General features: G+C 40.9%; 1 protein-coding gene across 4 annotated transcripts in view; it reads left to right on the forward strand.

The window, feature by feature from the left end:
* The first annotated feature begins 9,822 nt into the window (after window positions 1-9,822).
* TMEM63A (transmembrane protein 63A) overlaps window positions 9,823-12,967 on the forward strand; it is a 29,036-nt gene continuing 25,891 nt past the window's right edge. Inside the window, exons 1-3 of one of the 4 annotated variants that reach the window (XM_031596589.2) lie at window positions 9,823-9,974; window positions 10,701-10,814; window positions 11,686-11,881. In XM_031596589.2, coding sequence (XP_031452449.2) covers window positions 11,696-11,881 — 186 coding nt within the window. In that variant the 5' untranslated portion in view covers window positions 9,823-9,974; window positions 10,701-10,814; window positions 11,686-11,695. Of the gene's footprint in view, window positions 10,037-10,113; window positions 10,365-10,700; window positions 10,815-11,685; window positions 11,882-12,967 lie in introns of those variants that run through there. The other 3 variants (XM_031596599.2, XM_090134971.1, XM_031596606.2) reach the window with 3 other exon arrangements.

Raw genomic sequence — 12,967 nt, forward strand, 5'->3', positions numbered from 1 at the left:
AAAAGAGCTCTCTGAGGTATTTTTTTCCTACAGAAAAGCAAACACAACTGTTTAAATAAAGCTTTTTCTGTCCTTCCTGCAGCCTCCTCCCTGCTGTCCTCACTTGCGCTTTATTTGTAGCTGGGGCAGGGGTATTGTGTTACCCTGTAGGAACACCACATACTTTTCTAATAAATGTATATGCTCTTTCTGAATGTTCTTTCTTCTTCTGCAATGAAAAAGAGAGTATCAGTCACTTTTTCCCCACTCAAAGAAAGTATGCTGTATTCCAGGGGCTGTACTTCATTACCAGGAGAAGGTGCAAAAGCAGAAAGATTATGAACTACATGTTAAAGAAAGCTGAATAATTCATGTTGCTAACTTTGCTGGAAGATGCTTTTCCTCTGCAGGCCAAGCATGGAGATGAAAGGCCAAGAGGTGGGATATCTAAATCTGACCTCTTCTGTTATGCATGGTAAGCTGACATGCACAATAGTAATGTGTTCGTTTAGTGCAAAAAAAAAAAAAAAAAAAAAGAAAGAGAAAAAGAAAAAGAAAAAGAAGAAAAAGAAGAAAAAGAAAAGAAAAAGAGATAGAAAAAGGAAAAGGAAAAGAGAAAGAGAAAGAAAAAGAAAAAGAAAAAGAGAAAGAGAAAAAGAAAAAGAGAAAGAAGAAGAAAAAGAAAAAGAGAAAGAAGAAGAAAAAGAAGAAGAAGAAGAAAAAGAAAAAGAAAAAGAAAAAGAAAAAGGAAAAAGAAAAAAGAAAAAGAAAAAGAAAAAGAAAAAAAGAAGAAGAAAAAGAAAAAGAAAAAGAAAAAGAAAAAGCAAAAAAAGAGAAAAAGGAAAAAGGATGTTTCTTTGCATAGGAAATCACACACACACACAAAACCCAGTGTGAGATGAAAGACAAAATTAGGCCACAGTTTGGACAGAGAGGACAAGATAGAACTGATAAATACTTTAGACTTTACTAATTTGATACATCTGATAAACAGTGGAGTAATTGCCCAGAGGTTTCCACTAGACTTCACTGAAATATTTAACACTAACATGAATGGAGCCTTAGCAAATATGTTAGCAGAAGTTGTTTTCCATCTGTAATATCTGCTGCTGTGGTGATGTTGGGGCTATTGCATGTCAGCAAGTTTTACACTAGATGGATTCTGTTTCAAAATAATCACTTGCATGTGGCTTTTTTCTTCGATGCTAACAGCGCTTTAGCTCTGTGATGGAAAGGCTGATGAAGTGGAATTCAGAATGTGTCCAGCAGTACCTCTGGAGCTGCCGTCTGGCCATGGGTGAGCTCCTGGGCTTTTTGGTGGGGTCAGGAGAGCTAAGAGTTAAAACCAATTTAAAAAAAAATGATAGAGATCAGATCATAGCTCCTCATCTTGATGCTTAACTTTCATTCTGTTATAACAGAAAGGGCCAGGCTTAGTTGGCTGCAAACTTTGCATTATACAGCACTATTTCTTTCTCCTAAGAAAGTTCTTCCATCTCTTCTGAGAACAACTGTAAAGGGCTACTGAGTATTCCCAAAGCATTTTAAAATAATTTATTTCTATTAAAAGACTTCAAGTGGTTAATAGTAACTCATTTTTAAAACCTACTGAGCTCTTTACTCTTTATGCTGATTTCTTATTTACACTGTTCATTCCATTCCCTTTCTGTCCAGATTGTGGACAGCTTTGAGAGTCCCATAACAAGCAATACTACAATAGCCCCTGATTTTCTTTTGCCTTCAAACAGTGCTGCAATGCTAAGAAAGGGTTGTGTGGGTCAGATGCCTTTTTCAAGCAGCTACTACAAGGCTGTTTTCCACTCAAATATTTATATTATCGTTATAGTGTTTATTACATCATTTTTGTATGTTGTTTCTTTTTAATGAAAAAGATTTCAGTAGGAAAGAATGAGAGAAAATACAGTTCTTTGTGTATTTGACTCCAAAGCAGAGCACAAAAGAGTATTTTTCTTCATGGCAGAGGCTAAATTATGTAATTTCCTGCCATGTAGCCATATCTTGCAAACAAAGGGTATAAAGCCTTGGATTTAACATGGCTCTTGTAAAGAGCAAAATAAAGTGGTGTGATCTAACTAGCTTTAATCCTTTTAGCATTCATACTGCAGGGCTCTGGGAGATGCATTGGGTTCATTTGATTTTAAAGGAAATCTAGCCACATTTGGCCAGACCACTTAAAGCGTGAAACATGAACTTCAGGTTTTTGTTTTTTTAAATAAGCATTTGCTTATTTAAATGCATTAATACAGGAAAGACCAACTTTTCCACATAGCAACCACATACATTTCTAAACCTTAATTTTGTGCTCAAGATTGTGCAGAAAATGCCATGTATTTGAGGGTGATAACTATAAGCTTTCCAGGCTGAACAATGCAGTGAATATATAGTGACTTAAATTTGGTGCATTTCTGCAGCATGGCTGCTAGCTGCAGCAGTCATCAGCACAGAACCCAGAGTCATCTAGCAAGTCATACACATGGAAAAGGTTTTCAAAGGCACAAAAAGGAAATTAAAGCTCAATGTTCATTGATTTGAGGGAAATTTATGTGTGCTTAGTCCTTGGTTTTTTTTCTTTGTCTCTAAAATAGGAATATTTTAGCTCTCTGACAACAAAACTAAACATCAATTACTGCAAACAGAGAAGAGATGTAAATAACCTGGAATTCTTTTGAACTACTTACTCAGTTTGACCAGATCTGTTAGAACACCCCAATAGCAGACTACAGGAAAATGGTGTTTTCAATAAAGCTCAGGTTCTGCAAGTCCAATGCAGGAGATGTGAAAATCACAGTGTGCAACAGAGTTGGAAAACTGTCTGCCCAAACGCTTTGGAGAGTGCACCACTTGGCTTCCTCTCAGCTTATTTCTATCTTCCCAGGCTGGAAAACTCTTAAATATATGCTAACTTAAATACACAAAGGCTCAGATGCATGGTGGAACATGGAAATATGCTATTGCCTGGGCTTGTCTTGAAACTGGTACACAAACCACAGCAATTGCATAGCACAGCTGTCTTGTTTCCTAGGAAAAGTGGATGGGAACTGGTTTCTTGACATGAATTCACATCCTCTGAGAAATACTCACTGTGATAATCTGATTAATAAATCTGTGGTCTTATACTGACATATAAAACCCTTCCTAATCATCACAGGAACTACAGTACAAAGGAACCACAGCACAAAGGAACTACGATCAAGCTGCCTCGCTCTTCTCCAGAGCAGTCTGTTATTAGGGACCTTAGACCACAGGTCTATTCTCCTTGGGGCTCTGAGCAGCAATGCCAGCTTGTATTGACCCTCTCAGCTGTTTGCATACACCTACGTGTGGGGCAGTGCCAGGAACTGATCCAGAAAGTACAAATGAAAGGTGCTGTGAAAGCAGGAATAGCCTGCTCCAGTACTGCAATGGGATACAGACCTTCCTTCTGCCCTGGAGCCTGTCTCACTCTGGAATCTACTTGTAACTCTGCCTGGATTAATTCTCATCACTCACCTCATTATAATCTAATATACAATCTTATATAATATATATAAAAACGTATAAGCATCTGCTTTAGTCAGGCTGTACAGATATATCAAGAGGAAAGGAGAGTGGAAATGATCCAGGCTTTCCTCCAAATTCTGTCCCTGAGTCAGTATAATGACCTTGAGAAATTGCTTTGGCCAATATTTTCAAGTCCCTGTTTAGACACCAAAATAAATAACCTGATTTTCAAAGGTACCAGCCAACCACAGCTTCTATCAACAAAACTCTAATCACCAGTAGACTTAAGTTCTGTACATAAACTATATTAGTTAAATGAACAATATAGCTCTTGTCATCTGCTACTGTGTATTTATGGGAGGAAAATTCTCCAATGGTCCATAGATCAGCAGTGTGTTTAAGATCAGCATGCAGTGAAGACATGTTTTTACATAGCTGCGACACACACTCATGAAGCAATGTTATACATGTCATATTTCCATCACTGGAATGGCTGTGAAGGAATACCTTTATACCCTTTGCATACATTTGAAAGGAGAAAAACAGAAAATAATAATAATTTTTTAAAAAGATTAGGGGAAATAAAATCATCACAAAAAAAAAAAAAAAAAAGCTGTAAGAAAGGATGAATGGGGGGAGGTTGCACTCCACATCTCCCAGCCAAGCTCTGCTCAGGCCAGGCCCAGGCTGCAGGATCTTTCTGTATGGATGTAGCCCTGGTGTCCTTGCTCTTGGTTCTTTGTCACTGCAACAGCTTCACGGCTTCCTGCTTAAGACACTTGGCATCCTGTCACCAATTGGCTCTGCACACTTGCACCTGACCCCCTGCATGGGCTCACCATGATCATCCTGCTGCCAATAGAGCCCCCCATGTTCAAACACCATGGCATGGATGTGCAAAGGAGCTGAGCCACTGCTGCAGTGCCAAGTGTGATGGGGGTCCTTCTGTGCTCTTTGCAAAACCAAGTCCTTAAATTAACAGATCAGACCTAATGGCTGAGTCACACAGATCTACGGAGATAATTGTTGGTGCAAACTCCCAGGCAGGAAAAAGATGCTGTGAAATGTGATTCTTAGTTCAGTTGTTCAGATTGCTTTGAGTTAGCAAATAAAATCAAAGCTCTTTGATTGGCTGTATTCAGATTTTTTTTTTTTTCATATTTAAATCCAGGAGTTGGAAGGGGAAATTTTTTGCCCAAGGAAAATAAAGATCACTATTTTAAAAGTCCTTCAAAATTATTTAATCCAGATTTCCATTTAAGTATATTATTATTTTGAAAACTTACTTATTTCAATTATAACTATATTAACACTGAAGCTTTTGAGAACTTGAAAATGTGGTAAAAGACATTTCTAAATGGCCAAGCTGTGTGCTTGATGCTGACTTTTAGGGCAAGCCAGGTCAGTGATCCAGGCAGGGCCAGGATGAGGGTCTTGAAGCCCAGTTCCTCAGGATGAAGCCATAGACTGCAGATACAGAGTGGAAAGCAGACTGACTAGTTTAACGATCAGCTTGCTTGCTCAAAGTTGTCAAACTGATTACCCTTTTTTTTTTTTTTTTTTTTTAAAGGAAAATGTTCTTCTGTTCTCATTAAAAACAGAATTTAAGAGGTTGGTTGACAAGATAGTCTGTATAAGCCCATCTTGGTGATACAGGTCTCAGCCCTCCAATAGGTGAAGCTGTTACATCTCCTGGAGCATTGTGTGGCTCCTGTGTAAGCAACTGCCCAGCTTTCTGCTCAAGGGAAAGAACGTAAATGTCTGCCCAGGTCTCACCCCAGTGCTGTTGCAACAGGAGTTGCTTTGTGTGGTCAGGACAGCTGTTGAACTCAGAAGCAAGAACACTAGAGCACCTCACAAAAGCTAACATACATTGTGTCCAGGAAAAGCAAGGCATTAGGAGCCATAAATGGCTTGTAGTATTTCACTGGGGATAAATACACCAGCCTTCTGTTTCACCTAAATCAAACACTGGGCCAGGTGCAGTCCTCTTCAGTGGAAAAGACCAGGTTGTGACAGATGGTTTCTCCATTCTCCTCTCTCCCTTGGAGCCATCTTAATTACAGATAGTTCTAACGTACCTATGCATTAAATCCCTTGAGACAAATTAACAGGGTCAATGCATGGATAGGCATTAAACTAATATGTATAGTCATAAAACAATGACGTCATCCATATTTCAGGCTGCCTCATCCTAATTTTATACCAAAATGTGTTACATCAACAGTAGTTTCATTTCCACATGCTAATAATGAACCTAAACTTCCTATAAATTAGCAAAAGATTATCCACAGCTACACCTATCCACAAAACAAAGGTTTGAAATCTCATGCTGCACTCAGGTGAGCAATGGGGAATTCCATGCATTGTCCTTGGTCAAGTCATAGGTGTGCCTTATTCCAGACAGGGCTACGGCAAGGTTTGGCAGATGGTATGGCTGGGGCTGGCAGTGTTCCCAGCTGAGGTATCATTACAGAATTCCAGGAACACTCTCAGAGACTCCTGCTTACACATGATGGGGATGACCAAAAACAATGAGCTCAATGCACAGAATAGGGACAATACTTCACTGTTTAATAAATCCATTTTTACTGAAAAAAAAGAACATTTTAATCAGAATACTTTTTTCCCCCATATATTTCTCATGTACTTTTCAGTATTGCTGCTTCAGATTGCAGTTACTTGTCTGTTTCAACTCTATTCCAGCTTTCATGCAAATATAACTTGACAAAGATCACGAGAAAAATGAATATGCTCAACCATTGACACCAACAGCACACTTACCATTTCCTATCTGACAAAAATTGTGAAAGAAAAACAAGGCACATTTCTATCATATATTGCTATATATGTTTAGTTAAATATTTTGTATAATAGTGAATTCTATTTATTAGTAAAAATACATTCAATCCTTAACAAAAGGCTATCTTTACCTAGAAAATTAACATTATCTTTGAAAGAGAAGCAGCACTAAGAAAAGAGGAAAAAGAGAAGAAAGAAATCAAGTATAAGTAAGTTTGTTAACAAATTTGCTTATTTGTATTATGATTAAAATTCACATAAATTCATCTCTCTGTCTGGATTTTTCTCTTTTTATTGTGCACATATAAATGCTCAGGGTTTCAGAGGAAGACTCCATAATGCCCAACCTAAATCCTTTGGTATATTGAGGCTTGTAAACAGATTGCAAGATGAAAGCAAAGATTAAAAGGTAGCAATGAGCTGCAAGGCTAGAAACCTGAATTAAACCCATTAAGATAGATTTGAATAAGCAAATAGGTAAGGAACAGCAAGCTGGGTTGATGACTTTCTTCTGAGAGTGCAGAAGTTGTAACCCTGTGAAGAGCTGCCACGCATGGTAAAGCATCAGACCACCTCATACTCATGGCCCAGAGACTATTGATGTCCTGTTGAAAGTTCACCCATCAAGGGAAGCCCTGCTGTGATAAATCAAACGGAAAGTGACAGCTTTGCTCTTCAGCCACAAGGACATTTAACAAAATGCCTTTGCCTTACTCGTGCAAAGCAAGAGTCCCACGAGTAAGTGTAAATACCCTGCACACTTGTTCAACTCAGTGCTAAAGAGCTGTGAAGGGGTTATGGAGAGTGGGAAATACAACAAAGATGGAAAAATTTTAAATTCTGAGGACCTGCTCCCTGGGTCCTAAGGCTGAACTTCCATCTGCTCTAGCAACATAATTAAATGTTTGCTAACTAATGACAGTATGTGGCTTTTGTCACCAAGAGAACAGACAGCGGTAAACAAATCCCTATTTACAAGAGGTAGGGAGGAGGGAAATGTGACTCTGCTGCTGAAATTAGAGATAAACAAAATCACACCGCTTAGCTAAAGAGCCTGTCTAGACAGAGGAAATGGAAAAAAACAAATGACAAAAGCTTGATGTTTTTCTTCTGAGAGAGAAAAATGATTCTGCAGCTGGGCAAAAGTCTTCAGAACCAAGAATGTGAAGACTATGATGTCAAGTCCACTGAACATCACCTATTTTGTACCACAGAATAAGGCAGCCCAGCCATAGCAAGATCGCCATAATTCTGAAAAGTATGACAAAATTCTAAAGTACAAACAGCTAAGGAAAACAGTGAGAAAATCAACCAAGTGGATTTTGCTTCTAAAAATATAAGAGCTGTAGCAGCGGAAGTAAGGTTTAATTTCAGAAAGAAGTATTCTACTTTGAACTCCTGATTCTAAATAATCTGTCCATGTGAAGATCTGTTTCAGAAAAGTCAGAACAGAATAATTACTCCGTAACACATCAAACTTTCCCATCACCTTAACCCCAAGCGGAAAAGAGCGTGCTTTTAAGTTGAAAGCTTTAATGCCATTCACCAATAATGGAATTTCTTTATTCCAGCAGTGAATCCGAGCTCTTTAAGCTCCCCTTTACAATGAGGACTTTTGTTCCATTTTCTATCTAATGTAAATGTTTATGGCCAATTTAGAGTCCCAGATTATGTACTATGCAGCTGCTAGAAGAATTATGAAATAATTCTATCTCTTCACTGTTGTGTATAACTGGGACTTTTTCCCTTTTTGCCAGATGGAGTGGGAGAAGGCACACAGCACATATACAGCCACAAGCTGCCATACACTAAGCAGGCATTCCTGAAAAATGAGAAGGGGATTTAACAAAGAAGCAATTCTTCTCATATGGCTTAACAAAATGGCAAGGTAGCAGGCATGCATGCAGACACCAAAGAAATGCAGTTTGAACATGTACACACAGTGAAGAAGGAGTGGGATTGCCAGCGGGAGGAGATGCTGTCTTTCAGGCAGCTCAAATGTTAATTTCTTTAAAAGATAAAAATCAGTGGATGACTGAGTACTGGCCTGAGATTTTGATTAGTGTAAAATGAGAATGAATCTTCCAATGCCCTGATGGCTTGGATTGTTTTTAGGGTGGATCACCACTGTTAAACCACTACTACTTCATCCATGAGAGCAGAGGCAGCATGCAAATCCTTTACAGTAACCAATTTCCCTGCATCCCTCTGAACCATTAATTTTCCTCATTACCTTTTCCTTCCTCAGGTATCTGCTGCCCATCAAAGTCAATCATGTCAACTGAGAGTGAAGGATGCAGAAATGGGAGACGATGAAGGTGGCAGTGCCAGGTATCAAATGACTGTTGAGGGAACACTGAAATAAAGGGTAGGGAAGCAGCAGACAGCAGGGCCTTGTCATGCTGTGTTTTGGTCTGTTGACTGGAAGCAATTAACTTCTGTGAAGGATAGGATGTCTTTTGTGATGACTGGGAATCAGTCTTATCCCAGACCTATCGCAAACACGTTAACTTAAACTCCCTAGGTCTTTTTTTTTTTTTTTTTTTTTTCCAATTTACAAGATTTGAATTCTGTTTCTGTCTTTATAGGTGCAAGGAGACAAGAGGCTTTGAATATTTCATGGGACATTCATATTACTACTATTATTGAGTTTATTTCAGAGCTGTTCATCCCAGCATATGGATGCTCCACCGGCACCTGTGTGCTTGCACCCTGGATCGGTCTGGGAGCTGGGAAACACACTGACCCTGTAGAAACCTCACTGCTCTTCCTCCTTTTCTGCTAAAGAAAAAACCCCTTAGGGATTATTTTTTGGGGGAGGCTAACTGCTAATGTACACCATGGAGTCACAAAATGGTTTGCTCTGAACTTCAGAAAGAGTGGTGATGCAGTGGCACGGGCTGCCCAGGGAGGTGGTGCAGTCCCTGGAGGTGCTCAAGAAGGATGGAGATGTGGCACTGAGGGACGTGGTCAGTGGGCACGGTGGGGATGTGTCAACCTTATGGATGCGATCATCTTGGAGATCTTTTCCATCCTTAATGATGCTTTGACTCTGTGATAGCACTGTAGCCACACTAACATCGAAACTTAGCTATCATCAAGAAGCTAAATATCCTTCAGTCTTCAGCAGATTGCTGTCCTTAGGAAGCAGTGTAAAATTTTCAGATAAGTAGTGAAAGCCAAAAATAACTAAGCCACTACGAATACCACCCAATGGCATTAGACAAGAGGAAAAGTTGGCTCTTGATGTATTAAGGACATTTCTGTCAGACCCCGGCCTCCACCTGAAAGCCTTTAGCTGACTCTGCAGTTTGGGAATAAACCCAGCGCCACGCTAGTCCTGCGCTAAAATAAAGCCTCGCTGGCTGGGAGCGGGTGACTATCTCCCAATTGCCGTGCAATGCTTTTGGCAGCGCTACAGAAGACAGAGGTCATGAAACCAAGAGCAGCTTCCCCTCATGATTTTCCTGTATCGTTCCTTGTCTGGGGGCAGCGTTTCAGGCTCTGCCAAACACGAATAAGGAGGCGGCCGCAGTGGGGAAGCAAAACCCGCCCGCCGCGCTGCCCCGCCACGGAGCCCGGGGACCAACGGCCGCGGCCGCCTCCCGCCCCGCCCGCTGCCTCACGGCGGCCGCCAGCCTGGGCGCGGGACGGCACGCATGCGCGGGAACGGGGACTTGTTGCTCGGGCCGGTAACTCGGGGCCGTGCGGCGACAGAGGGAGGGCGGAGGGCAGCGGGGCCGCGGACGTGAAGGTAGAGGGGGGAGGGCGGGTAGGGGGCGGCGTGAGGCGGCCGCGGGGCGGGAGAGAGGGCGAGGCGAGCCTTGAGGGGCGGCCGCGGGGCGGGAGAGAGGCCGAGCGGAGCCGAGCCCTGAGGGGCGGCCGGGGCGGTGCTGCCCGCTCCACTCAGCCCCTCAGAGGGAGCAGCGCGGGTCTCGGTGCTCGCGTTCCCTGCCACGTCTCGTGGGGCTGCAGCCGCGCAGCTCCACCTGGGGGTGTTGCTGTTCTCGTTATGTTCTTAACAGATACCTCGTTTAAAAAGTAAAGGCTTACAAAATCGGACGCTGTATCTGATGGGCTGGGTGCGTTGCTACCGTTCTAACCCGCGGTCTCTGTGATTGATGTGTTGTAAGGTCCCGCAGCGTGCTAAAAACTGCTCTTCTGTCAGCACTGAATTTCTTAGAAAGCAAGAACAGGTTCGCAGCGCACATCGCAGCGCGCTTGTCGGCCAGGACGAAGGCTGCCTCTTTTCTCCCCCAGCTTTGTGCGGTCTAACATTGAGTAAATTCTGGTTTGGGAGGAGCGTTCTCCCCTGCTAGCTGTTCTGTGTTTACTTATGTTGTGGTTTTTGTTTTGTTTTGCTTCTGTTTAAAAAGAGATCTTGTGGTTAATCGTATTCTTTCATTTATGTCCTCCAGAATAGCACTGTCATGTGTGGCCTTCTTGTAGAGGTGTGATATCCCCGAAGTAGTGCATATAGGCCTGTGATGAGGACCTGCAGCCTTTGATTCCAAAGGATAGAGCTTTTTGGGGTATGCTTTCTTTATGAATTTATCAGTCAGAAGCGTGTTCTACATGGAGCACATTTTTCTCTGAAGTGGATAAGAACCATCCCGTTTATAGGGTCCAAGAAAAGCAATGCTTGAAGCTGGAAGTCTCAAAATAAGTGGGCAGCTGTATGCACTGATTAAAAGGTGTTTTTATCAGTAGCTGAGTCTTGTGTGTTGTCTACTGAATAGTTTGAGCAAGTCAATTGAATAAATGAGGTAAATGGCTATTCTCTTAAAAAAAAAATGAAAATATTCTTTTGTGTAAGCAAGGTACTGTAGTCACTGTGCCTGTTCTCTTAGCTAAATTCTCCTGTTAAAAAGGAAAACATGCAATGTCCAAAGAACAGAGATAGAGGAATGTATTTGTGTAGTAATTCTTTTCAGGAGAATTAGTGACAATTTTGTTAATGATCTCAACGCCTTGCCGTTTATGAGCCAGTATGGTCACAAGTGCTCATCGACTAGGAACAAAGTCTTTGAACTGCTGTAATGTGTTAGAATAGAATGTCTAGTGCCCTGTGTTACTCCCACAGTCAGAATCCAGCCTGAAATAAGTAGTTTAATGTTATAGATTAGATGATAGAAAGGTCTGTGTGTTCTTCAGTAGCTTTCCTCAGGTGTCGGTGGAAAACGGGATCGGTTAGATGTCAGGCATTCTCACTTGGACACTGCCAACAGCTGAGTCTATCAATTATTGTGAGAGTATTTCCCAGATAAAGAGGAGTGATTTTCAAATATGACTGTTTTTTCCGAAGTAGTTTCCTTGTTGAATCTTCCTGTGCTTTTCTTTCAGTACATCTTACAAATATCAAGCTGGCTTTTCACGTAGTTTCTTCTTTTCTTTTTATTAAAGGAAAGGCAAGATGAGCCCTTTCTTCTTTCTGGGTATTGGACATTCTCATCTGGCCTATTCTAGGAATAGAAGTGGATTTTTCAACTCAACAAATGAGACTTACTGCTACAGCACAGCCCAGGGCAGCACAGTGCTCCAGGGAGTAACTTTCGGTGGAATCCCAACTGTCTTGCTGCTTGATGTCACCTGCTTTTTTGTAAGCCTGTTTTCTCTTTATTATATTGAAAATACTGGGACCTTCTCAAAAGTTACAGATTGTACTGGATTCTGTGTTTATTGGGTAGTGATTTGTTTCTCAGAATCATCAAAAATAACAAATATGCTAAGGCCAACCTGGGAACTTCAAGGCACTTTTCAAGTACTAATAACAGTGATGCTGTCATCCCACCTGTATGTGAACTGCATGTTGGATGTATAAATGTAGGAAGACTGCAGAATGATTGGGTCTGTGTTTAGAGCCATGGTGCTCTTTGAAGTGGTAACTCAAACTTCTATATTTTGTCTTATTTTTTTCCATACTCTGGGTATACTTCTGGTAAGGGAATGCCATCGCTAAATTGCTTGTCCAGAGGAAAAAATGTCCTGATTGTTTTGCAAGAGAAGTTGCAATATGGAAAATCTGTCACTTCCCAAGTGCTTGAATTAGATTTCATAAAGCAGTCAAAGAAATAGTGTACTAAGAAGCTCAGTCTGGATAAAAGGAAGAAATGGATTACTTTGCTAAGGCAGACCTGGGATTCCCATAAAATTTTTGGTTATTTTTATGAGTTTGGTCTCAGTGTTCTTAAGTCACTAGAAAAAATAAGAGCTGTAGGCTGGCAGATTGGTATGATAATTGAGGTTTCTGATGATAAAATCAGACTGAAGGGATCACAGTTCCCAAATTCTAGAAAGCCATGTGAGGAAACTTAAAACTACCTATGTGAGGTCTGAGCTGGTAGTTCTGTAAGAACTAGAAGATGTACCTAAAGTTAATCAGTGGCATTTAAAAAAATTTTGTCAAATTGTTTGGTTTTTTTTTTCCTAAGTTGTGGTTAAATATAAAGATACTGAGCCTCTGTACCGCACCTTCACCTCAAACAGGAAGAACTAGCTGCAATGCAGAAGACTTTTCTTGTTCAACTACTGAGTACTTCAATTTATTTAGCAACTCCTGTACTCCTCCTATGTTTATGACATGTTTATTGCAGATCCCTTTAATAACTGCCAGTTAATGGGTTTCTGAATATTATTTCTAGCCTGGTTTCCTGAGGAAGTGAGGCTCATGCGTTGCATTATCCAC

The sequence above is a fragment of the Phasianus colchicus genome, chromosome 2 (genome assembly GCF_987193195.1).
Source record: "Phasianus colchicus chromosome 2, bPhaCol1.hap1.1, whole genome shotgun sequence".
Lineage (NCBI taxonomy): Eukaryota > Metazoa > Chordata > Aves > Galliformes > Phasianidae > Phasianus > Phasianus colchicus.